Source organism: Pan troglodytes, chromosome 9 (genome assembly GCF_028858775.2).
Source record: "Pan troglodytes isolate AG18354 chromosome 9, NHGRI_mPanTro3-v2.0_pri, whole genome shotgun sequence".
NCBI lineage: Eukaryota > Metazoa > Chordata > Mammalia > Primates > Hominidae > Pan > Pan troglodytes.
Window position 1 is genome coordinate 9,496,775 of NC_072407.2, and position 27,804 is coordinate 9,524,578.

At 39.1% G+C, this 27,804-nt stretch overlaps 2 protein-coding genes across 2 annotated transcripts in view; one reads left to right on the forward strand and one right to left on the reverse strand.

Moving 5' to 3' along the window:
- The window catches only part of HBE1 (hemoglobin subunit epsilon 1), a 254,659-nt gene that overhangs the window by 96,861 nt on the left and 129,994 nt on the right, over nt 1–27,804 (reverse strand). The gene's annotated exons all lie outside the window — the stretch shown is intronic.
- Nucleotides 18,106–27,567, forward strand: OR51M1 (olfactory receptor family 51 subfamily M member 1). The gene is made up of 3 exons (XM_001162235.6): nt 18,106–18,211; nt 19,647–19,752; nt 23,692–27,567. Exon 3 carries the CDS (start codon nt 23,707–23,709, stop codon nt 24,682–24,684), a length of 978 nt encoding a protein of 325 aa, XP_001162235.4. The 5' UTR covers nt 18,106–18,211; nt 19,647–19,752; nt 23,692–23,706; the 3' UTR covers nt 24,685–27,567.

The following is a 27,804-nucleotide window of genomic DNA, read 5'->3' on the forward strand; positions in this document are numbered from 1 at the left end:
ACTGTCTTAACACACCTCCAAATGTGTTGAGGCCCTAATGAGAAACATACCTGATTTTATTCAACCCAAACTGATACATTTAAATTGTCCTGTAATTATTTAAAAAATAGATATAAGCTTTTGAGGGCAGACATTATAATCCAGGCATCACCTCCATTACCCACATTGTCTAGCACATTATAGATGCTTAGTATGTGCTGGCCTGATGACAGGATGAAGTTTAAGTTGCTAACCATTCTTAGAGGAACTCTGCTCACCTCTTGGGTTCTGAAGGGTCTGACTGTGACCAGAGAGGCATGAAGGGGGCAGGCTCAGCATGATCACCAGCACTGAGAACCACACAAACTGAAGAACTGCCAGGTGCTGGCTAGTGGGAGACTTAAGACCAACAAACCACCCTATGGAGCAGCCAAGTAATCAGCATGTTTGGGGGCTAACTGTTAATGGAAGAGTTGCTGAGGGGTATGCTTACTTGTCCAGTTGTGTGTGACTTAGAGATGAACCCAGTGGGCAAAATAAGAAACAGTATGTGAAGAGGATAGAGCAAGCCTTAAGTAGGAAGTTAAGGATGAGGGAAACAGGAAGGAAAATCAGTAGGAAAGTATAGAAGACAAAGGAGAAAGGGCCAGAGAAACGGAAGGAAGAATTTGAAAAGGAGCTCAAGGGAAGGTTCCTCTGTGGGTAGCCTGTTAAAGAAAAGGCTACATTACAGACTCATGACTGTAATCCCAGCACTTTGGGTGGCTGAGGCGGGAGGATCACCTGAGGGCACGAGTTCGAGACCAGCCTGACCAACATGGTGAAACCCTGTCTCTAATAAAAATACAAAAAAATTAGCCGGGCCTGGTGGCAGATGCCTGTAATTGCAGCTACACAGGAGGCTGAGGTAGGAGAATCGCTTGAACCTGGGAGGCGGAGGTTGCAGTGAGCCGAGATCGCGCCATTGCACTCCAGCAGCCTGGAAGGCAAAAGCAAGATGAGAAAGAAAGAGAGAAAGAGAGAGAGGTAGGGAGGGAAGAAGGAAGGGAAGGAAAGGAAGGAAGAGAAGAAGGAGAAGGAGAAGAAAAAGCAGAGGAGGAGGAAAGGAAAGGAAAGAAAAGAAGGAAGGAAGGAAATCAGGGTATTCACTTGAGATTCAAAGTCTTTAGAATAAAAATTAAAATTTGGGAAAATAAGTTTGTATTGATGACTAATTCCAATCCCAAGCAAGGGTCTCTGTGCAATGCAGGACTGGGAAGGTTTAGGCAGGGGTGCTATCTGATTCATGAGACAACAGGCCCAAAGTTCTAGTCCCTGCCTGGACTTGGTGTCATCTCTTGAGCACATGCCTAATGGTCTCCTAACATTCCCCTCCCAAAGTTTGAAAATGCTTCCACCTCCCCCTGCAGTCCATGAACCAGGATAAAATTCTCTAGCAGCAGAGACCAAAGACAGAGTCTCTCAAGTCTCAGGAATGTGGTTCTGAAGGAAGAGAAGCTCTGCCACACACACACATGCCACCTTGCAAAGCCACTTAGTGACACAGAGTTTTAGTTATTTCATTGTGAACTGGAATAAAATCATTTTGAAAGGAGATTTTTGAAGTTAAAAGCATTGCCAGAAAGGAGTCACAATCCAGACCCTAAGAGAGGGTTCTTGGATCTCATGCCCAATAAAGAATTTGGGGCAAATCCATACAGAAAAGTGAAAGCAAGTTAATTAAGAAAGTAAAGGAGTAAAATAATGGCTACCCTATAGGCAGAACAGTCCTGAGGACTGCTGGTTGCCCATTTTTATGGTTATTTATTGATGATATGCTAAACAAGGGGTGGATTATTCATGCCTCCCCTTTTCAGACTGCATAGCGTAACTTCCTGATGTTGCCATGGCATTTCTAAACAGTCATAGTGCTGGTGGGAGAGTAGCAATGAGGACGACCAGAGGTCACTCTCGTCACAATCTTGGTTTGGTGGGTTTCAGCCAGCTTCTTTACTGCAACCTGTTTTTTCAGCAAGGTCCTGATGAGCTGTATCTTGTGCCAACCTCTTATCTCATCCTGTGACTTAGAATGCCTAACTTTGTGGGAATAGAGCCCAGTAGGTCTCAGCCTGATTCTACCCAGCTCCTATTTAAGATGGAGTTGCTCTGGTTCGAATGCCTCTGACAAAAGGAACAAAAATGTTGTTTCTGGTATGCTAGCACCCAGAATAGAGGCACTTGCAAAATATATGCATTCAAAAATGTATTTTTTTCACTTGTGCTTTCTGCCTATATCTATTTTTATGTCCTCATGCTTAAATCTTGACCAAGGCTATGCATTTTCCTATCCTTACTCAGCAGTTTGTGAGGAATCAGACATTCTTCAAAGTTTCACTTCTACCAGAGTAGAGCTACTTCTCTTCTAATTATATCTTACACCCCACAACTAACCCAAGCTTCACTTGGTTCTTTGCTCCTATGGAGACCCAGGCTCACTCAGAACTCTCTTTCTTTGTTTTTTCCTCTGCCATTCAGATTTGTTGCATCTTCAACCAATAACTTAAATATGAACCAGCATGAAAAATCCTGTTAAGTGTTCTGTAGGCTTCTTGAAACCTATTGTTTCATGCTTCTTCATACAGTCTTATGCAGTAGTTTTGGGAATTAAACAGTTTGGTTTACAATCCCACCTTCCACTTATTGGCTGCGTACCCTATAGCAAAGCACTTTATCTTTCTGTGTTTTGGTCCACTCATCTTTAAGTGGGGATACCAATAGTACCCACATGGTTGAATTATTTTAATGATTAAATACATTAATATGTCTAACGTGTTCAATAGTGCCTGGTCCATTGTAAGTATTATAGAAATCATTGCTGCTATTATTACTATAATCATCATTGAAAATTTTGTGAAAATGAGACAATTTGACCTTTGGGCTGAGAAGATACTCTGTCTGGCTCTGACAAAGAAAATAAAAACCTTTAAAAAGCTCTCTCACAATCATAATACTTGAAGTTACACAAGATATTCTAACATAAAGACTTGTGTTTTATTCTCACATGCATCCTGTGAGAAAGCAGAGCATAGTAGAGGTTTCAGTTTTATCTGTCAAGAGCAAAATTTGAGGTTTCTAAACGTTGAGTTACTCAAAATATTATGCTTTAAAACTGAAGGAAGCAAAACCTCAGCATAGACCTTCTGAAAGCTTACGATGGCTTTTTTTATCCCCCCCCAGGGCAAAGTGTTCTTAGGAGCAAGATGTTGGAATTTACACCATTCTTATGTGGATTAAGAGAGGTTTCCTTCTGAGGATGTTGGAAGCCTCTGCTCAGAAACTTTTTCTTTCCGGATCATGCTTACAGATCTGATTACACCCAAGAAGCCTAAATTGTGTGTCAGCCAACTAGATGTGGACAAGATAGTTTTTAGCCTCCTTCTGGGACTAGATATTCATTCATCAAGATGAGTGCCTTTGAAGCAGAATCTGTGATAGGGTGGTTGGGCCACCTAGAGACATATGGCCATGACTAGAATCTAAGGTTAGACATACAGAAAGGATGAAGTCTTTAAAAATAGGCATTCATTCATTTATTCATCCATTCACACATATAACCTGAGTCCCTACTGATTTTGTAGTACTGAATGAGGCCAACATGATAGAAGAAGATATGTATGCCCATGTGTGTGGGGTAGTAGAAACAAAGTCACGGCTTAACAAATATTAATTAAAGTTATTATTACTAGTTAGTGGAATACTATTAACAATAATATTTTAGCAGCCACTATTTGCAAAATGTAACACTTTTAGGAGAATTACATCTATTATACCTCAGTAAAACTCTATGAAACAGACTTTTTATATATTTTTTCTGGATAAAAAATAAAATCTGATAATTTGAGACATTTAAAAAAGTATACGATTAGTAAGTAGTTGAATTTTTAAAATTTTCCATTCAATATCCTAAATATGTCTATGATATAAATTTTAAAAATTATATATACTCCATGAATATTAAATATAAAGTAAAGACCTTTTATCCTTACCTTTCTATCCTCCCTGGAGATAATTTCCCTTTATAATCTGCCATACATGTCTCTGCATCTTTTCTACACATTTATATATACATACATGAACATACTCAAATAAATAGTCCTATTGGCTGGTAGCAAGAGCTATGTGTAGCACTGTTATTTCCATGACGCCACACTAAAATCAGTGCTGCTTGTCTGCATTTTTGTGTTATAGTGAATGTAGACTAAAATCCAAAATAAGTCAACAGTTGTTAAAAGTGATGACCTCATTGGTTTTGCTATCAACATAGAAAGAAAGGGAAGACATTTTCTCAGGATTTTTACTCAAGGAAAGGCAGTGGGGAAAGAGGCTTTGGTATTCTGTGTCAATCTGTATCAACAAGATCTTCAAACCTCCCTCTGCATGGCCCCAGGAGAGTCAGTGTTCTACCAACCTCTCCTGCCATCTTATGGTTTGTACAGCATGTGCAAGCTGCTTCTATAGAAATGCATATAGAAAATACAGGTATATAAATGCTAGAGGCTACCAAGTTGTAATTTAAAAATAATGCTCATAATCATCAATGTATTTATTATTATCATTAACAGTCACAGTCTTTTATAGTAAATCCTAAAGTTGAAGGTTTGAATGTTTAATGCTATGAAATATTAAATAAGTGACGATAGTATCTTTTATGCTGACTGTCCAGGATTGGAAATGCTACAGCAAAGTGAGATAGGCATTTTATGTATATCATCTACAAAGACTAAACTAAAATAGCTGGGTTGTCGGGTCAGAGCAATTTACAGGGAAAATTAAATTCAAATCTTCAGAGGAGCATTTGTTGATATGTCTCTGTCCAACCTGAGGGCAATAATTTAATGCCAGAAAATATCTATTCTTTATCTCACTCTCTTTCTTTCATTCTTCCTGTCTTTCTCCCTTTCTCACTCTTTCTGTGTTTAGAAATGAATAATAGAATAACTAAATACATTTATTTGACAAGCGGTCATTGTTTAGTTGTTTGTTTATCTAATGAGAGGCTTCTCTATTTTAGCAACTACTGGGTACATAGAATACATTGGTGCATATATTCTCTGTTTCTACGAAGCTTGTATTTTAACAGGGAAAGGAAATAATAAAAAAGTAACAAAAATAATTACAACCTCATATAGCTGCTATGAAAGAAACAAAAAATTTGATGCCATAGAGAATAACAAAATTTATGTAAGCTAGTGTGACAAATGCGGGTTGTGAGAGGAGGTAATATTTCAGCTGTGACCTGAGAGTTGTAGAGGCAAAAGAAGTATTGCCATAGTGGTATTGCTCCTGGAGCTCTGGTTCAATGAGCAGACAGAAGGAAGAGAACCATATGATCATACTTCAGGAAAAAGACTTCCACATGATTGGGGCTACCCAAAGGGACTGGTTTTTCCAAGAGCAGATAATTTGAGTGATAAAAATAGTGATTTTGAACCCTTCCTTCTGCTAGCCCTAGCTATGGACCACCATGGATATTGAAGTAAGGGCTTTGTTTTGGAATTACTCTCCACACATTCTAAGTATATACAAGGGCACTGAAATATTCTAGAAAGTCCATAGCACATTCTGATGTTTATACTCTAAGCCACACAGCACCTTTCCCCGGATCTAGGGTCTTTCACATTAGGTTAATTTTTTAAAAACTCAAACACAGAAGTTCAAAAAAATTGAATATATAATTCTCATTCTCTGTGGCTCATAAACATTTAATAGAGACATTGATGAAACTGTAAAACCCTGAGTTGTAGGCTGGAGATATAAAATTTCAACATAAAGAATGAACAAAATGACCAGAAGCAGAGGTACCCTGAGAGACAGTGATAGCTGTATCTAAAGAGTACTGACATAAAAAATAGAGAAAAACATATATCTCATTATATCCAAAGGGTTACATAAGTTTTAAGAGTGGAAATAACATGAAGGACCCTAAACAATTAGGAAACAGAAATTTGACTTGCTTCAGATAAAAGCTTTTAAAATATTTTATCTGAAACAAGTAAGCTTGTTCAAAAAATATAGGATATATGTGTACATAGTGAGATGATTACTTCAATCAAGCAAATTAACCTATCCATCAATCCAACACCTTCCATAGTTACCTTTTGCTTTCTCTTTGTGTAAGGGCATCTAACATCTACTGTCATAACAAATGTTTAGTTTACAGTACAGTATTAAGTCTTCATGCCATACACTAGATCTCTAAACTTATTTATCCTACACAGCTGCAAGTTTATAACCTTTGACCTACTTCTCCCTATTTTCTCTTTCTTTCTTCCCCTTTTTACACTGTTTCTATGCATTTGACCTTATTTTTCTTTTGAGATTCCACATATAAGTAATATCATGCCTTTATTTGTTTCTGTGTCTGGTTTATTTCACTTAGCAAAATGTACTCTAGGTTTATACATTTCCCCCATCTCCTTTTTTAAGGCTGAATAATATTGTGATATCATATATACATATGACATATATCACAATATCATATACAGACCTGTCACAGTTTCTTTATCTGTTCATCTATATATAGATACCACTTAGATTGTTTCCATGTCTTGGCCATTGTGAATAATGCTGCAATTAACATGAGAGTGCAGATAGCTCTAGAAAATGCGGATTTTATTTATTTTGGATACATATAGAGCAGAGGAATTTCTTCATCATACAATAACTCTATTTTTAGTTGTTTGAGAAACTTCCATACTGTTTTCTATAATGGCTATGTTAACTTACATTCCCACCAGCTATGCACAAGAGTTCTCCTTTCTCCACAGCCTCTCCAACCCCTATCTCTTGTCTTTTTTGATAATAGCCATCTCAACAGGTGTGAGTGATACTTGTGGTTTTGATTTGCATTTTCCTGATGATTGGTGATGTAGTGCACCTTTTCATATGCCTGCTGACCATTTGCATGTCTTCAGAGAAATGTATATTCAGATCCTTTGCTCATTTTTACTTAGGTGACTATTATATTTTTTCATATTTAGTTGATTGAGTTCCTTATATATTTTGGGTATTAGACTTGTATCAGATATATGATCTGTAAATATTTTCTCCCAAACTGTTCCTTTTGATGATTGTTTTCTTTGCTGTGCAGAAAATATTTAGTTTGATGTTGCTCCACTTGTTTATTTTTGCTTTTGTTACCTGAGCTCCGGCACATTTTACAGAAAACAATTTGAAAATTTGTATGAAACCACAGAACACCCCCAAATGGCCAAAACAACAGAACACCCCCAAATGGCCAAAACAATCTTGAGAAAGAAAAACCAAGTTGATGGCAGCACACTTTCTGATTTCAAATTATATTACAAAGCTGTAGTAATCAAAAAAGTATGGTACTATCATATAAATAGACACATAGACCAAATTGAACAGAATAAAGAGCCCAGAAATAAATTTACATATATACAGTCCAGTAATTCTCAACAAGGCCACCAACACAATAGGGGAAGGATAGTCTCCTCAACAAATAGTGTTGGGAAAACTGGATATCCAAATGCAAAAGAATAAAACTGGACCTTTACCATAAACCATAAGTCAACTCAAAATAGATTAAAGACATAAATGTAAGACCTGAAATCACAAAACTCCTGGAAGAACATGTATAGAGATAGCTGCTTGATATCAGTCTCAGCAATTTTTTAGATATTGTCTTGATTTGAAGAAAATTTTCACTGGAAGTCTATATTGACCGATTTTTTCTTTCACAAATAAAGTTCCAGTTTTTGAACCAAGATGGTTAAATAGGAACAGCTCTGGTCTACAGCTCCCAGCATGAGCAACACAGAAGATGGGTGATTTCTGCATTTCCATCTGAGGTATGGGGTTCATCTCACTAGGGAGTGCCAGACAGTGGGTGCAGCGCACCATGTGCCAGCCGAAGCAGGGTGCGGCATTGCCTCACTCGGGAAGCGCAAGGGGTCATGGAGTTCCCTTTCCTGGTCAAGGAAAGGGGTGACATACGGCACCTGGAAAATTGGACCACTCCCACCCGAATACTGTGCTTTTCCGACAGGCTTAGGAAATGGCACACCAGGAGATTATATCCTGCACATGGCTCAGAGGGTCCTAAGCCCACGGAGTCTCGCTGATTGCTAGCACAGCAGTCTGAGATCAAACTGCAAGGCAGCAGCCAGGCTGGGGGAGGGGCGCCCGCCACTGCCCAGGCTTGCTTAGGTAAACAAAGCAGCTGGGAAGCTCAAACTGGGTGGAGCCCACCACAGCTCAAGGAGGCCTGCCTGCCTCTGTAGGCTCCACCTCTGGGGGCAGGGCACAGACAAACAAAAAGACAGCAGTAACCTCTGCAAACTTAAATGTCCCTGTCTGACAGCTGTGAGGAGAGCAGTGGTTCTCCCAGCACACAGCTGGAGATCTGAGAACGGGCAGACTGCCTCCTCAAGTGGGTCCCTGACCCCTGACCCCTGAGCAGCCTAACTGGGAGGCACCCCCCAGCAGGGGCACACTGACACCTCACACGGCAGGGTATTCCAACAGACCTGCAGCTGAGGGTCCTGTCTGTTAGAAGGAAAACTAACAAACAGAAAGGACATCCACACCAAAAACCCATCTGTACATCACCATCATCAAAGACCAAAAGTAGATAAAACCACAAAGTTGGGGAAAAAACAGAACAGAAAAACTGGAAACTCTAAAAAGCAGAGCGCCTCTCCTCCTCCAAAGGAAAGCAGTTCCTCACCAGCAACGGAACAAAGCTGGATGGAGAATGACTTTGACGAGCTGAGAGAATAAGACTTCAGATGATCAAACTACTCCGCGCTACAGGAGGAAATTCAAACCAAAGGCAAAGAAGATAAAAACTTTGAAAAAAAATTTAGATGAATGTATAACTAGAATAACCAATACAGAGAAGTGCTTAAAGGAGCTGATGGAGCTTTGGAGCCAAGGCTCAAGAATGACGTGAAGAATGCAGAAGCCTCAGGAGCCGATGCGATCAACTGGAAGAAAGGGTATCAGCAATGGAAGATGAAATGAATGAAATGAAGTGAGAAGGGAAGTTTAGAGAAAAAAGAATAAAAAGAAATTAACACAGCCTCCAAGAAATATGGGACTATGTGAAAAGATCAACTCTACATCTGATTGGTATACCTGAAAGTGACGGGGAGAATGGAACCAAGTTGGAAAACACTCTGCAGGATATTATCCAGGAGAACTTCCCCAATCTAGCAAGGCAGGCCAACATTCAGATTCAGGAAATACAGAGAACGCCACAAAGATACTCCTCGAGAAGAGCAACTCCAAGACACATAATTGTCAGATTCACCAAAGTTGAAATGAAGGAAAAAATGTTAAGGGCAGCCAGAGAGAAAGGTCGGGTTACCCACAAAGGGAAGCCCATCAGACTAACAGCAGATTTCTCGGCAGAAACTCTACAAGCCAGAAGAGAGTGGGGGCCAATATTCAACATCCTTAAAGGAAAGAATTTTCAACCCAGAATTTCATATCCAGCCAAACTAAGCTTCATAAGTGAAGGAGAAATAAAATACTTTACAGACAAGCAAATGCTGAGAGATTTTGTCATCACCAGGCCTGACCTAAAAGAGCTCCTGAAGGAAGCACTAAACATGGAAAGGCACAACCGGTACCAGCCGCTGCAAAATCATTCCAAAATGTACAGACCATTGAGATTAGGAAGAAACTGCATCAACTAACGAGCAAAATAACCAGCTAACATCATAATGACAGGATCAAATTCACACATAACAATATTAACTTTAAAAGTAAATGGACTAAATGATCCAATTGAAAGACACAGACTGGCAAATTGGATAAAAAGTCAAGACCCATCAGTGTGCTGTATTCAGGAAACCCATCTCACGTGCACACACACACACATAGGCTCAAAATAAAAGGATGGAGGAAGATCTACCAAGCAAATGGAAAACAAAAAAAGGCAGGGGTTGCAATCCTAGTCTCTGATAAAACAGACTTTAAACCAACAAAGATCAAAAGAGACAAAGAAGGCCATTACATAATGGTAAAGGGATCAATTCAACAAGAAGAGCTAACTATCCTAAATATATATGCACCCAATACAGGGAGGACCCAGATTCATAAAGCAAGTCCTTAGAGACCTACAAAGAGACTTAGACTCCCACACTTTAATAATGGGAGACTTTAATACCCCACTGTCAACATTAGACAGATCAACGAGACAGAAAGTTAACAAGGATATCCAGGAATTGAACACAGCTCTGCACCAAGCAGACATAATAGACATCTACAGAACTCTCCACCCCAAATCAACAGAATATACATTTTTTTCAGCACCACACCACACCTATTCCAAAATTGACCACATACTTGGAAGTAAAGCACTCCTCAGCAAATGTAAAAGAACAGAAATTATAACAAACTGTCTCTCAGAACACAGTGCAATCAAACTAGAACTCAGGATTAAGAAACTCACTCAAAACCACTCAACTACATGGAAACTGAACAATCTGCTCCTGAATGACTGCTGGGTACATAACGAAATGAAGGCAGAAATAAAGATGTTCTTTGAAACCAACGAGAACAAAGACACAACATACCAGAATCTCTGGGACACATTCAAATCAGTGTGTAGAGGGAAATTTATAGCTCTAAACGCCCACAAGAGAAAGCAGGAAAGATCCAAAATTGACACCCTAACATCACAATTAAAAGAACTAGAGAAGCAAGAGCAAACACATTCAAAAGCTAGCAGAAGTCAAGAAATAACTAAAATCAGAGCAGAACTGAAGGAAATAGAGACAAAAAAAAAACGCTTCAAAAAATTAATGAATCTGGGAGCTGGTTTTTTGAAAGGATCAACAAAATTGATAGACTGTTAGCAAGACTAATAAAGAAGAAAAGAGAGAAGAATCAAATAGACGCAAGAAAAAATGATAAAGGGGATATCACCACCGATCCCACAGAAATACAAACTGCCATCAGAGAATACTACAAACACCTCTATGCAAATAAACTAGAAAATCTAGAAAAAATGGATAAATTCCTTGACACATACACTATCCCAAGACTAAACCAGGAAGAAGTTGAATCTCTGAATAGACCAATAACAGGATCTGAAATTGTGGCAATAATCAATAGCTTACCAACCAAAAAGAGTCCAGGACCAGATGGATTCACAGCCGAATTCTACCAGAGGTACAAGGAGGAACTGGTACCATTCCTTCTGAAACTATTCCAATCAATAGAAAAAGAAGGAATCCTCTCTAACTCATTTTATGAGGCCAGCATCATCCTGATACCAAAGCCTGACAGAGACACAACCAAAAAAGAGAATTTTAGATGAATACCCTTGATGAACATGGATACAAAAAACCTCAATAAAATACTGGCAAACCGAATCCAGCAGCACATCCAAAAGCTTATCCACCATGATCAAGTGGACTTCATCCCTGGGATGCAAGGCTGGTTCAATATATGCAAATCAATAAATGTAATCCAGCATATAAACAGAACCAAAGACAAAAACCACATGATTATCTCAATAGATGCAGAAAAGGCCTTTGACAAAATTCAACAACTCTTCATGCTAAAAACTCTCAATAAATTAGGTATTGATGGGATGTATTTCAAAATAATTGGAGCTATCTATGACAAACCCACAGCCAATATCATACTGAATGGACAAAAACTGGAAGCATTCCCTTTGAAAACTGGCACAAGACAGGGATGCCCTCTCTCACCACTCCTATTCAACATACTGTTGGAAGTTCTGGCCAGGGCAATTAGGCAGGAGACAGAAAAAAAGGGTATTCAATTAGGAAAAGAGGAAGTCAAATTGTCCCTGTTTGCAGATGACATGATTGTATCTCTAGAAAACCCCATTGTCTCAGCCCAAAATCTCCTTAGGCTGATAAGCAACTTCAGCAAAGCCTCAGGATACAAAACCAATGTGCAAAAATCACAAGCATTCTTATACACCAATAACAGACAAACAGAGCGCCAAATCATGAGTGAACTCCCATTCAAAATTGCTTCAAAGAGAATAAAATACCTAGGAATCCAACTTACAAGGGACGTGAAGGACCTCTTCAAGGAGAACTACAAACCACTGCTCAATGAAATAAAAGAGGATACAAACAAATGGAAGAACATTCCATGCTCATGGGTAGGAAGAATCAATATCATGAAAATGGCCATAATGCCCAAGGTAATTTATAGATTCAATGCCATCCCCATCAAGCTACCAATGACTTTCTTCACAGAATTGGAAAAACTACCTTAAAGTTCATATGGAACCAAAAAAGAGCCCGCATTGCCAAGTCAATCCTAAGCCAAAAGAACAAAGCTGGAGGCATCATGCTACCTGACTTCAAACTATACTACCAGGCTAGAGTAACCAAAACAGCATGGTACTGGTACCAAAACAGAGATATAGATCAATGGAACAGAACAGAGCCCTCAGAAATAATGCCGCATATCTACAACTATCTGATCTTTGACAAACCTGAGAAAAACAAGCACTGGGGAAAGGATTCCCTATTTAATAAATGGTGCTGGGAAAACTGGCTAGCCATATGTAGAAAGCTGAAACTGGATCCCTTCCTTACACCTTATACAAAAATTAATTCAACATGGATTAAAGACTTAAATGTTAGACCTAAAACCATAAAAACCCTAGAAGAAAATGCAGGCATTACCATTCAGGACATAGGCATGGGCAAGGACTTCATGTCTAAAACACCAAAAGCAATGGCAACAAAAGCCAAAATTCACTAATGGGATCTAATGAAACTAAAGAGCTTCTGCACAGCTAAAGAAACTACCATCAGAGTGAACAGGCAACCTACAACATAGGGGAAAATTTTCACAACCTACTCATCTGACAAAGGGCTAATATCCAGAATCTACAATGAACTCAAACAAATTTACAAGAAAAAAACAAACAACCCCATCAACAAGTGGGCAAAGGACATGAACAGACACTTCTCAAAAGAAGACACTTATGCAACCAAAAGACACATGAAAAAATGCTCATCATCACTGGCCATCAGAGAAATGCAAATCAAAACCACAATGAGATACCATCTCACACCAGTTAGAATGGCAATCATTAAAAAGTCAGGAAACAACAGGTGCTGGAGAGGATGTGGAGAAATAGGAACACTTTTACACTGTTGGTGGGATTGTAAACTAGTTCAACCATTGTGGAAGTCAGTGTGGCGATTCCTCAGGGATCTAGAACTAGAAATACCATTTGACCCAGCCATCCCATTACTGGGTATATACCCAAAGGACTATAAATCATGCTGCTATAAAGACACATGCACATGTATGTTTATTGCAGCATTATTCACAATAGCAAAGACTTGGAACCAACCCAAATGTCCAACAATGATAGACTGGATTAAGAAAATGTGGCACATATACACCATGGAATACTATGCAGCCATAAAAAATGATGAGTTCATGTCCTTTGTAGGGACATGGATGAAATTGGAAATCATCATTCTCAGTAAACTATCGCAAGAACAAAAAACCAAACACCACATATTCTCACTCATAGATGGGAATTGAACAATGAGAACACATGGACACAGGAAGGGGAACATCACACTCTGGGGACTGTTGTGGGGTGGGGGTGGGGGGAGGGATAGCATTAGGAGATATACCTAATGCTAAATTACGAGTTAATGGGTGAAGCACACCAACATGGCACATGTATACATATGTAACTAACTGGCACATTGTGCACATGTACCCTAAAACTTAAATAATAATAATAATAATAAATAAAATAAAAAAATAAAAAATAAGGTTCCAGTTTTTTTCAGGTTTCCATTGTTTCCTCTAATAATTTTCTTGTATGCAATGTGTCTTTTTCTATGTCTGCTTTTAAGATTGGTATACATTTGTTGTTTATGCCATTTGTAAGATATGCGTTTAGTTGTTTTATTTTTAATTGACATTGCTCAAGATTAGCTAAAGATATGAATTAATAGATTTTCTTTATGTCCAGATTTTGAAACATTCGGTCAATAATTCCTCAAAAAATGTTTAATCCATTTTTTCTCTCCTTTTAGAATTCTAATTTCACATATGGTGGACAGCTTGATACTTTCCCATGAGTCTGGCTTTCTGGGTTTCTCTCCCTGGCGTCCTCTCTCATCATGTGATCTCCTTGCATGCACTTGCTCTTTGTCTGCTTTCTGCCATGTTTGGAACCAGCATGAGACCTTTATCAGATGCAACCGCCCGATCTTGGACTTTTAAGTCACCAGAATCATGAACCAAACAAAACTTAAAAAAAAAAAAAAAATACGCTACCCAGACTCAGGTACTCTGTTATAGCAAATCAAAATATGCAAAATACACTAAAACTTTAGCCCAACTTGGAGTGGGGAGAAGAGATGGTTTCCCAAAAGGGGTCTCTCTGAAAAGTTTTCACAATGAAAATGAAAATCGGTTCCCTTTCATAATGACTGAAGAGAGGTAGGATGTTACGAAAGAAGGCGTTTCTGAAAGAGTTGCTGTGGGAAGATGTGGAGACTTCTCTGTAAACCTTCCAGACTCTCTGTGCACACACAGATGCAGGTGTCCAGGGAGGCAGGGGGATGGACAAAATGAATTGCAACACGAAAATTTCTTAGGGGCTGTGGACCAGTCCAGAAGACCCTTTTGGCAATCCTAACTTCTGTGGGTCTCTCCAGTCTGAAAGACCCGCATCGATCTCACACCACAAAATGGAGTTCTTCTGGGAAGGACTTGTTCTAACAGGCCTGAGAGTGAGGTGACCTTGTGGCCATTTTCTGTGACAGAGACACCTAAAAAGAGTCTGTTGTGAGTCTGGAGACATTGAGAACCCTGTGAGTAAGGATTTTATTTAGGTCTGTTTCTGGTCAGAGTGGGGATTTAAGGCTTGGTCAATATGATTAAGACTAAAGGCCACACACATAGATTTGTGTGAGATTACCATCTGTAAAAATCTGAAAAAGCTAAGAAAACCTATCTCTCTCCATCAATTTTAGTTTTTATGTTTTGTAAGATGTAGATATGTCTATTTTGTGCATGAGAGAGAGGAAGATCATCCTCAAAGGAAGAATGAACTGGTTGGCAGCTTTCAGCTGTGTAGTGGGTATTGAGGACACGGGAAGGTGGTGCTGGAAGAAGCGCCACCTTTTCTTGCGCCCTGGGGATAGGGCCTTGGTGCTGGTCAGAATTTAAGCCTATCCTTGGGCTGAATGCTCCCCCTGGTGGCTACATTGGAAAACCACAGCATGTGTACAGACCTTGGGGATTCAGTTCTCCTGAAGGAATCTCCTACTTCACCAAGCCTGGCTCAGTGGGCTGGCTAGGTATCAATTCTGGATAGAGGTTCCTTAAATAAAACTTATACTGGCCCCTTGAAAGCCAGGCTTTCCACCCCACCATACCCCCACCCCACCTCTCTCTCTCTGTCGCTCGCTCGCTGTTTCTCTCTCTCTCTCTCACACACACACACACACACAAACAATATTACATGCAATGAAAACCATTTGCACATTAACAAATAGGCACACTGTTACAGTGACACTTTTCACTTTTAGTAATGGATTTAGATTCTTTAATAATGAATTCTATCTAATACCTTAAAGGTTAAGGCCTGAATGACTCACACTAATGTGTTGATACTTCACCTTCCCCAACCATCATGCACCCACATTCACTTCACCTAATATTCGCATCATTACCCACGGTGATAGAGATAGGTCCGAGGACTTGCTCCTTCATTGTCCCCATCATCCTCCTCTTGGCCTCCAGGCTTCAGAAACTACCTCTGCCTTCCTAGCCTGGGCTAGTGACCCTATTTTGGAAACTTCATTGAACAGTCTAACATCTTTACTCAATGTGAGCTTCATAAAGGCAAGACCATGACATGTTTATCTGTCTATCTTCAAGTTCTTGATCACAGTTTCTCGCAGGACGCACTTAATGCACGTCAATGAAAATTGATGAGAATGTTTAATGGAATTTCAGTCACACTTCAAAGAGGACTATTTTGTGATATGATAAAACAAATCTGAAGATCATTTAGAGCAATAAAGAATCAAAAATGCTGAGTTCTTTCATTTGGTTTTCAAATAAATCTATTGCTTGGAAACTGGTCCTTCAATTATATAATTCAGAGAAATAGAATATAAAGCTATTATACAGACGTTAGTTTTAAAAAGTAAGCAAATATTAGAGATCTCTAAATGGTAGGTTATCGACTAAACAGTATTGTTTATCTACGTAAAAAGCTGTCAATTACATATCTGCATCCAGCTCCATACACCAAAATAACATCTGTTTCCAGTGCAGACTTTAAATCCTTCCTGCATATTGTTAACAATGTACTCTGGAAAATATGATTGTTATCTCCTGCCTTTTTAAACCCAACCATCAAAATGTGTACCATGTTTGACATGTCATATAAACTCATTCAGGGTCTTGCCCCTGCCTACCTCTACTGTTTTATTCCAAGGTATTAACTCTCTTAAATGTTATATTTGAGCACCGGAAAATCTTATAGTTCTCAAAACACATAAACAACTTTTCCTCACCTCCATGCCCTTGCTTACACTACCCTTCCTTTTTGGAAATACCTTTCTATAAAGCCCCATCTGTGGTTGATTCTTACTTAGTCTTCATAGCTCAGGTTGGGGCCTTCCCTGGCCCTCACCTGTGGGCCAGGTGCTACCCACAAATATTAATATAATTGCTATGTCCATCTCTTACATTGCGCTAAGATAGTTGTTTTCCTATCTTATATGTGATAGATGCCCCTGAATAATAGCAATATTTGCTTTTGCTGGTAATAATAGCAGCATTGTTGCTGCTATCCTGTCCTTGGCTAGGATCCCAGTGAAATAGGCTAAAATCATGTTCTTAATAAATGCAGGATTTTCTCAAATTTTTCTGGTAGTGGTGCCCTCTCCTACAAGCCTAAATGAAGATGCTCAGCTCCTTCCTATTGTACCCAAGCCAGAACCTTCCTCATAACTACAATTTAATAAGACATTCTGCTCTCTGCATCTTGTCCTATCACCCTGACTCTCCTACACTTTGGCCCTAACAACCAGTTACTTACCCGGTGTAAGGTGGTGCCACTTCTGTCTGGGTGTGGTCTGATCACACTGGCATGTCATAAACTTCATGGGTCTCTGTCCTGGTTTTAGATCTGTATGCCCCATTTTGGAGCTCATCCCCACACAACTCTAATCAACCATGCCCTATTTAAAGGATGTAATACCTTGCTTCATGCCAGTCTCCAAGAGTGTGTGTGTGTTTGTGGTGGAGAGGTTGTGTGTGAGTTTTGAAAGAAAAGAGAAATGTACACATGACCTGATCACATTAACTCAGGTTCTGTAGCATAGTCTGGGGAAGAAGTACAAGACTATTTATTTTTTTTTTCTAAATGTTGATGGCATTTGCTACCAGAAAAGAAGCAAAAAAGTTTTGTAAAGGCTACTTGTTGTAGGGCTCATTGAAGGAATGTCCAGTGCATTCGAAGATGAAGTAGAGAGATTTGGGAAAGCCTGAGACACTGACCTGGACATTTGTTTGGGGTAGGATTGAATATGCAAGATTGACTTCTAGGTCCAAAGATATAGAGGCTGGCAGAGATGGAGGGCAATTTAATTATCTGCGGTAAATGGAAATATAAAAATAGACAGGAAAATGAGTGCAGGAGTGAGAGAATCCTGAAGTAGTGGTGATTGTGGTGCTTCAAGGCAGATGTGCAATTTAAAAGCCACTGTGAACATCACATGGATAATCCTCTTCATATACTACATCCGACCTCTCTGGAAAACGACGGGTCCATTACTAGTGGATAACAGAAGACAGTAAATAAAATGATAAGTGATATGAATTGACTTCTTTATGAAATTAAAAATAAACAGATAAGGCAGTAGTACTTTTGTTGCAGCAGATGTCTGTGTAGCCAAAACCTGGGGACTGAATGCTAAAAAGTTAGGGCTCTTCAGCTTCAGGAGACAGGGGTGGAGATAAAGAAAGTTTCCTGCCCATAGGATTCCCAGCCCTGGGGACCCTTTGTTTACCATTAAGTTCTCCCAGCTGGAGACGTGGTCTTTAGGAGGATAAATCCTTCTGTGACAGCCACAGCCTTGTGCCTCTCAGTGACCCTTGTGTCATCCTTATCTATACTCTTCTTTCTTCCTTTGGAACCCACTCCTTGGCTTCACATTTTTGTTATTACCTGCTGGTGAGTCTCACTACTGTCTTGTGCCGGGGTTTCAGGAGTGGGTAATCAGGGGGACATAGGAGAGAGGAGGGAGAAAATGCGAGAAAATGGGAATGCATAGGTATCACAAAAGCAGTGAGCCCAAAAAGACATGGTCTCAGTTACAATTATGGCTTTTCCCCCAAATGTTTGAATGTCCTTAGCCAAATGGATTCCCCACATTCCCTGCACTAAGCCTAATGGGATTTTTATTTCTTTGTTTTCTTTTGTTGTTGTTTCTTTGTTTGTTGTTTTTAGAAATGAGGTCTAGCTCTGTTACCCAGGCTACAGTGCAGTGGTGTAATCATAGCTCACTGTAAACTCAAACCAGATTCAAGCAATCCTCCCACCTTATTCTTCCAAGTTGCCAGGATTATAAGTGTGAACCACCATATACAGCAGTCTGGGCCTTAGATTTTTCACTTGGAAAATGAAGTCTTAGAAACCAGGGTTCTCACAGAATCTCTTCTGATATTCTCAGAGTCTATGCACAGAACCAGAGCCAGAGAAAGAACAGAAAACAGGACCTTCTCTTGCTGGAAAAGAGGCGAGCTCATTTGCAGTATTCTGTTAGGAAGGCCAGGAGGCAGGGCTGCCTCACTCCCCTGATGAGTGCCTGCATGGCCAGGCCAGCCCCTCCCTGGATCATGTCTAGAGGTCAGGATGGCAGAAGCCCTCTGGTCTCTATACTCTTTCCTGCCAAGCCATCTGGTATACACACCCTGTCCTTTCTCTCATCAGAAAAACAGTCATTCACTTATTCAACAAATTATTAAATGCATTTTATATGCTGGTCCAGTTAACATAGAAAAGACCCCATCCTCAATCTGCTTATTTTAATCCAAACAACACCTTGTAACTTCCCCAGTATCCAGGATATGGCCTTCGCCTTCCAAAATCCTCCTCTATCCTACTAAAAACAGGCATGTTTACAGATGAGTTTGACCACTGTGGAAATGTTCTCTAGGGGTTCAAAAATGAATAATCTGGTTCAAGTCCCTGTGTTTAGGTGCAGCGTCTTTTGCATATTCTCCTATTTACAAGAAACAGTATCCTCCACCAATGTAGTTCATTAAAAAATAACTAATATTAAATTCAAACAAAACAATATTTAGACACAGGTGAGTTAGAGAGCCAATTACTCATTGTATACTGAAAATCTCTTTTCAGGAATTTTCTCCTGTGATCTAAGATGAATCTACTCTGCCTTGAATATTATAATTATGTTGTAATTAGATGTAACTGACTGCTCTGAGTGGACTCCTCCATTGCTTAGTAGACATGAAAAAATGACTGTTGCTCTCCTATCATGGATAATTATCTCTCTTGCTAGGAGAAATCCCCTAAAGCTTCCTTCCCAAGAGGAAGTATCCTTTCCAAGAGAAATAATCCCAGCCCTGTCATTGTCTCTGTATAGACATCTTGTTTCTACCAGATCCTTCTCCCTGTCCATCTCATCACTCTGAAGTTGGTGAACACAGAGCTGACAACAGAACCCCAGGCACAAAGAATCAGGATAAGAGGTGAGTACTTTATTTATTCACCCATTTAGTTTTTCATGCAAAAAAATATATGTATAGTGGTACCTACCACATCTTAGACACTGTCAGGCTCCAGGGGCCTTTAGAGAATTCCAGTCTAATCAACTTAAAAAATGAATTATTAGGTTGGTGAGAAATTAATGGCAGTTTTTGCCAATATAAATTTATGTTCTAAACATGTATAATAAAGAATATTTATAAATACTACCTATAATATATAAATATGTTGTACAAAGTATATATCAGTATAAGTATGTGTACAAATATATATTTTTGTATATTTATGTTTACATATATAAATATACAGACACATATATGTATACTCTATACTTATATATAAAAATATCTATAAAGTATATAAAGAATATATAATGTATATACTAAAATGTATATTCTATAAAGTATATATGAGTAAATCTATACACTTATATGTTAAACTTATACACATTTGTACTTATATGGATGTGTAAGTATGTTCTATATATATATCAATAAGTATATATAAATATAAAAATATAAAGAATGTGTGTGTGTATTTACACCTTAATAGTACATTACAGGTACTACGTGAGAACAGAGAAAGATTCACCTAATGCTACAAAAGGAAGTCAGGAGAGATTTGACAGAAGAAGTGATATTTGTACTAAGTCTTAAAGGATCCGCAAGTGTTTACTGGTTGGAAAAATGGGTGGTTTTTGCCAAGAAAGCAATAAATACAGAAGCATAAAAACAAGAAAAGTATGTGTAGGGAATTGAAGAAAACAATGATATGGGTGTGTTGACTGGGAAAAGATGGGTTTGGAAAGGTGCCAAAACAAGAAGGGCCTGGCTAAAGATGGTGTTACAGGGTGTTTGAGGCTACCAGGGCCATGCATAGAGAGACAAAGGTTCATATCTTATCCTGATTTTCGCTCACTACCAGGCCTTGGGATGATTGTTTACCTTTTTGTAGTTTTCTCCTTGTGAAGTAGGGATAAAATGTTTCATAGTTACAGGAAATATTCATGATTATGTCAAGCTTTTCACAGCATCTAAATCATGTATGGCCTCAATAAATTGGACGATCACCACAGATCTTTTACAAGTTTGAACTTTATTCTAATGATGGGAGCTACTGAAGGACTGAAAACAGTGCAGTGATTCATAGAGTTAGCACTTGCTGCATAATCTCGGTGGCTGCAGTAGAGGATGGACCAAGGGAAGGAGGAGCCTGGCTTTGCATGTTGAATGACAGGTCAGGCAAGCAGATGTGGAAAAGCTAAGAACAAGGACATCAGCTACAGAGATGAAGATGAATAGATTACAGGGGTAGATTAAAAGAACTTAGTTAAAAATTAGATACAGAAAGAGGGAGAGGGTTGAGTAGAGCATCAGCTCAAAAATGTTGTCTTGAATGGCAGGAAATGGTGAATAATATTATAAAAAATGCATAAATATGAGAAGAATCAGGTGTGAAAAGATGGATGCTGATGCTGGGCTCAATATTAGACATGTTGAGTTTCATCAGTATCCTTTTGGAAACACCTACTGAGAAGGCAGAAACTCAGGCCTGATATGTAACGGAGTTATCTGGACTAGAGATTAATGTCTAAGAGCCACCACTGTATAAGTAATAATAATAATAGATAATATAATGAATGAGAAGTTAAGGTGTTCAAGGACAGTAAACTGAATAACATAAATATTTGAGCAACGGAAATAAGAGAGTGCATAGAAGCTATCACAAAAATCAGAAGACAACCAGCAGATCTTGGCATTAAGAATTTCTACAGAGAGCTCTAAAAAGGAAGGCATGGCCAGAGCACACAACTATTGCACAAAAAAATCAATAAAAGCAGGTATGATTAAGACTCTCCATTGCATTTGGCCCCTAGAAGTCACTGGTGAATTTAAGGAGCATTGCTTTAGCTAAGTGGGTTTTAAAAAAAACATTATAGGGTGGTTGGTTGAGTAGTAAACTGAGAAGTGAAGAAATGGAAAAGATAAACGTGGACTATTTTTTACCCCTTGCCAAAGTGATGTAAGCCTTATAACCATGCAGCACCTCTGCTCTCAACTCGAAACTCACAAGTATAATAAAATTCAAAGTAGCTGGCGTGACCTGCAAGATCATACATGACGTAGCATTTAGCTGCTACTTCAAGTGCATTTGCTACCATTCCCCACCTTGCTTCCTCCATTGAATATACATTGGCCTTCTTTTGTCTTTTAAACTTGTCAAGCTGCTCTCTGCTTCGGGAACTTTCAGTTGTTCTTCCTCCTTCCTTGAATGTTTTTCCCTAAGATAGCCACACACTTGCCCTCTGATTTTGATTTCTTCTCTAAAATTACCTACTCAGGGAGGTCTTCTCTGACTACCCTATATAAAATGCATCACTCTTACCTTCCTCCTTTGCTCCATATTTCTTTATTGCATTACATTACCTTGCATTGCAGTATGTATGTATGTGTCTATTTTTGTCTCTGTTCTGTTTCTGTTCATTGTATTTTCAGTACCTAGGTGTAAAAGTAATTGCAGTTCTTGCCATTGAAAGTAATGGTAAAAACCACAATTACTTTTGCACCAACCTAATAGAATTATGTCTGCCATGTAATACAATTTCAATATGTATTTATTGAATCAATTAATAAATAATTATTGAAATAATTGAATATTGAAATAATCATTGAAGTAAGATTAATGGTAATGATACATATTTAATAATTTATTCAAATAATATTTAAAGGATTCCAATGATGTGGTGGCTAAAAAAGTCAATCCCTAGAGCTAATATTAAAATTAAAAAAGAGACAGTCATGGTTTATGTCCACAAGGCATTCACATTATAGAGGCAATACAGAAATTGACAATGCTGCAGGGAAAATATCATGGTAATTAGTGCATAGTGAACTACAGGAACACATAGGAGAGGGTATTCAAACTAAACTTGGGGAATTTAAGAAGGCCTTCTGAAGGACATCGTATCTAAGCTAAGGTGGGTTATATTAGTAGAAGTTAACTAGACAAAGATTAAGGGAAAGCTATTTCAGGAAAAAATGTTTTTATTCCAGGAAGAATGAAAATACAAATGTTTACCTATGAGCAAGCATACTAGATAAACTGGAAGAATTGTTTAGTGTCATTAACACCGTGAATATACAGAGAAAATTAGGATAGATAAGAAAATAGGATATACACAGAGAGAAAATAAGGTAGGGTCTTGAATGTCATTTTAAACCTTTTTTACTTCATTAAAAACTTGTTTATGTATATGTCTCTCTTGCTATATAGTAGTCAACTGAATACAGTAGTACAAAAGATGAGTCACTGGAAGAGTCCCGAAAGAGTGATCTGAATTAGAATAGCATCAATGAAGGTGACGGTGAGTAAACAGACTTGAGGTATTCAGTAAACAGAAACCCCAGGACTTGGTGATTGGTTGATTAGATACTACGGAGAGATGTGTTATGGAGAAGTCTAACATAAAACATGACATTTGACTTGAGCCACTGAGATAATGAAAAGTACAGATGTTGCTAGAGTCTGGAAATCAAGAGAAAGAAAGACAAGTTCTGGAATTATATATTTGTTATTTATCAATATATGGATGGTAAATGAAATCATGGTAGTGGATGACATTAAGAAGAAATAATAGAATATGGCCAGAAAATTGCCAAGGATGGGAAGAACTATACTTAAGGGTTGAGCAATAAAGGCACACCAGCAAAGAGGCAGAGAGGAACTGAAATAATTGAAATACAGAGGAAAACTGGTGAGGGCGAGGTTATCAAAGAAAGTTCAATAAAGTAGTGAGATTGGCAGAATTCATAAGGGTGGAGTAGATAATACTAAAGGTGATGATGACCATGGTACTGCTTGTGATGTTGTGAATGTTAGTGAAGCTGAAGAATTAATAACCAGAAATACCCATTTATTTTCAGCTCAATCCCTGAGGAATGTCAGTCCAATATTCGCTCAGTCCTCAATTCATGCTGCTATCCAACATTACTCAGTTTAGCCCCATATTCTATCTCACCAGCTTTCCTGGATTGGAAGGCATCAAACACTGGATTTTCATCCCCTTTTTCTTTATGTACATGGTTGCCATCTCAAGCAATTGTTTCATTCTGATCATTATTAAGACCAACCCTCGTCTGCACACACCCGTGTACTATCTACTATCCTTGCTGGCCCTCACTGACCTGGGGCTGTGTGTGTCCACGTTGCCCACCACTATGGGGATCTTCTGGTTTAACTCCCATAGTATCTACTTTGGAGCGTGTCAAATCCAGATGTTCTGCATCCACTCTTTTTCCTTCATGGAGTCCTCAGTGCTCCTCATGATGTCCTTTAACTTTGTGGCCATCTGCTACCCTCTGAGGTATTCGGTCATTATCACTGGCCAGCGAGTGGTCAGGGCAGGCCTAATTGTCATCTTCCGGGGACCTGTGGCCACTATCCCTATTGTCCTCCTCCTGAAGGCTTTTCCCTACTGTGGATCTGTGGTCCTCTCCCACTCATTTTGCCTGCACCAGGAAGTGATACAGCTGGCCTGCACAGATACCACCTTCAATAATCTGTATGGACTGATGGTGGTAGTTTTCATTGTGATGCTGGACCTGGTGCTCATCGCACTGTCCTATGGACTGATCCTGCACACAGCAGCAGGCCTGGCCTCCCAAGAGGAGCAGCGCCGTGCCTTTCAGACATGCACCGCTCATCTCTGTGCTGTGCTAGTATTCTTTGTGCCCATGATGGGGCTGTCCCTGGTGCACCGTTTTGGGAAGCATGCCCCACCTGCTATTCATCTTCTTATGGCCAATGTCTACCTTTTTGTGCCTCCCATGCTTAACCCAATCATATACAGTATTAAGACCAAGGAGATCCACTGTGCCATTATCAAGTTCCTAGGTCTTAAAAAGGCCAGTAAATGAGTCCTGGGGCTAAAACTCCCCCTAGAGGCCTATAAGAAGGCCCCAAATTGGACTGAAAATTTGGAGTATTGAGTATATAGCATGCTCTTAAAGATTTTTTGCCCCTGTCCTAAATAAAATATGGGCAAATTTATTTCTGGAGTTGCGGCTTTAAAAAACTGAACTTCTCTTGCTTAGATTTTAATGCCTCCTCCTACAGCTGAGAACTGGCATTTTTGGTAGCATCAAAGCTATCCAGAAGGCAACTTTATTGAAGGTCATCATCAATGTAACTAAAACTAAAATGAAACTAAATAAAAACTAAAAAGAACAATAAATACCAGAGCACCCAGAGGAGAGCCTGGCAGAGACCAGGTAAATGCCATTTGCTCTAACTCACCTCCGGAAATACACCTCCTTCCATGGTTCCTTGGGACTGCTTCCATCTTCTCTACCTGGCCAAGTTTCTTCTCATCTTTTTCTATCCTGGTCAGCAGTAACTTTCAGACCCCCGAGTCACATCAGAAACCTCAGAACTCCTGCATTCTTCCTCAACACCTGTTTCAAGCAACACCCACCCCCCAATTTCTAAGGTTGTGCTCTCTCCTGACCATATTCCTCTAGAAGAGACTTTGATCCTATCCTTGACTCCTCTCATCTCTGATTTTACCTTACAACCTCAAGTCTGACATTAAGCTAAAGTCAGGATTTACTTGTAGGTGTTTTAGTTGTGTGATACTGAACAATGACATGTAACGTGAGAAAGCTTCAGCCAAGGAAACTCACAAACATATTGAAGTCACAATCCCATTGCTCAGGAGGAAATAAACTTTACACTGGCTGATCAGCCTGTCCCTACGAGTGACTAAATGCAATCCTTGCAGGGGTCTCAGCTTTGAAGTTGCTTCCTCAAGGACATTTTCACAGATAGCTCCTCCCTTTCCAATGGTAGAGCACCAAATGCTCCATCGGTTTCCTTCCACGGTGCCCTGCATTTCCTGTTGTAACATTTGTCACACAGTAATGTCCTGTTTATGAAGGTGTGTGCATGTGTCCATTAGAATGACTAAATCAAGATCCCTGGAGGAATTATGCATGTCTTGCTCACCAGTAAATGTATATAAATACAATGCCTAGCACATGCCATATACTCAATAAATATTAAATGTATGCGTGGACATACAGACACATAAAGAGGGATCCAGAGCTAACAGAAGTTCTCTTCTTGTCTCAAGGAACTCCTCCTCTTCACATTCAGAAGCCCAAGAAGACACCTTTCTGCTGGCATCCATCAAGGTGGTATCTTCATTGTCCCAGTTCTACTTTACTCAGGCCCTCTGGATCCTCCCACCCATTCTCCTACAGGTTAAAATTACCATGAGGCCAGGCACGGTGGCTTATGCTGTAATCCCAGCACTTTGGGAGACCAAGGTGGGAGGATTGCTGAAGGCCAGGAGTTTGAGACCAACTTCAGGCAAAAAGATTACTTGAGTCCAGGAGTTTGAGACCAGCCTGAACAATATAGCAAGACCCTATCTCTACAAAAAAAAATTAAAATTAGCCATGTGTGGCGGTGCACGTCTGTAGTCTCAGCTACTTGGGAGGCTGAGGTGGGAAGAATGCTTGAGCCCAGGAGGTTGAGGCTGCAGTGAGCCATAATCACACTACTGCCTGGGTGACCAAGTGAGACCCCGTTTCAAAAATAAAAAGGAAAACAAACAAAATTACAAAGCGAAATTTAAAAAAGAACCAAACTCTAAAAATATGTATGTATGTTTGTGCGGTTTCTTGTGTATGTTTGTGTGGTATCTCATGTTTGTATGTGTGGGTGTTGTCAGACTCTCAGGCTTGGGAGGCCCTCTGGAACCTAGCAGTTTCTGCAGCCTTACAGGCTGGCACTCCTTAAACATAGGTTCCATTCTAAACTTTAATTTACATCCACATAGTAGGCCACATTACTCAATAGCAGTTCCGAGACTTAGAATATTCTTCTCCATGTTGAGAGGAAATTCCTATTCTATAGATCTCATTTGGTAGAATGGGGTATAAAAAATATAGGATTTGGATTTAGATTAGCACTGAAGTCCCATTTTGCCTCTTATAAACAAATAGACCACTGACATCTAAATTTCATTCTTTTCAAATTAGGAAATACCTACAGGTAATAACATATTTGAAAACTTCTACCTTACTCAAATTTAAAATGCAAATTAACATATCTTAATTTGTTACTAAACGAATATTGAAGAATAGAGTTAACAATCAATATCTGGCTGGGCGCGGTGGCTCACGCCTGTAATCCCAGCACTCTGGGAGGCCGACGCGGGTGGATCACGAGGTCAGGAGATCGAGACCATCCTGGCTAACACGGTGAAACCCAGTCTCTACTAAAAATACAAAAAGTTAGCTGGGCATGGTGGTGGGCGCCTGTAGTCCCAGCTACTCAGGAGGCTGGGGCAGGAGAATGGCGTGAACCCAGGAGGTGGAGCTTGCAGTGAGCCAAGATCGTGCCACTGCACTCCAGCCTGGGCAACAGAGCGAGACTCCTTCTCAAAAACAAAAAAAAAGAAAAAAAAATCAATATCTGTGCTGTTAAGTATGTGGTAAAAGAGCTATTTTCACATACCAGAATGAAAACATAATTTAATTTGCCTTTTATGAAAAACAAAATACATCACAAGACTTGAAAATATTCATGCTCTGTGTCTCAGAAATGCCACTTCTAAAAATCTGTCCTAAATAAATGATAAATTAAAAATTTAGGATGTAAGCTGTTTGTGGCAAAATTTTTTTCCTGTTTGCTCACAGTTCTAAATCCATCTCCTAGGTCAGTGATCAATAAATATGTGTTGAACTATTTAATAAGTGAATATTATAATTTGTGTTATTGTTCATAATTTTAAGAATGTAAGCATACAAAATGTCTAGAATAAAAATATTACATAAATCAAAGCATATTCATTTGATACACTATTATTAAAATGACATTTAAATGCTTAGGAAACTGTTGGCAAAATATTAAATAAAAAAATAAGCAAAATTATGTACAGAACAATCACTATGTAAAAGGCTATAAATATTTGTATCAAAAGAAAAACAGCTGTTATATATAATCTTATTTTCTATATAGATTTCTCTATC

Bases quoted from the DNA above. Each gene is read 5' to 3' on its own strand.
- OR51M1 (XM_001162235.6), top strand. From the start codon at position 23,707: ATGTCAGTCCAATATTCGCTCAGTCCTCAATTCATGCTGCTATCCAAC.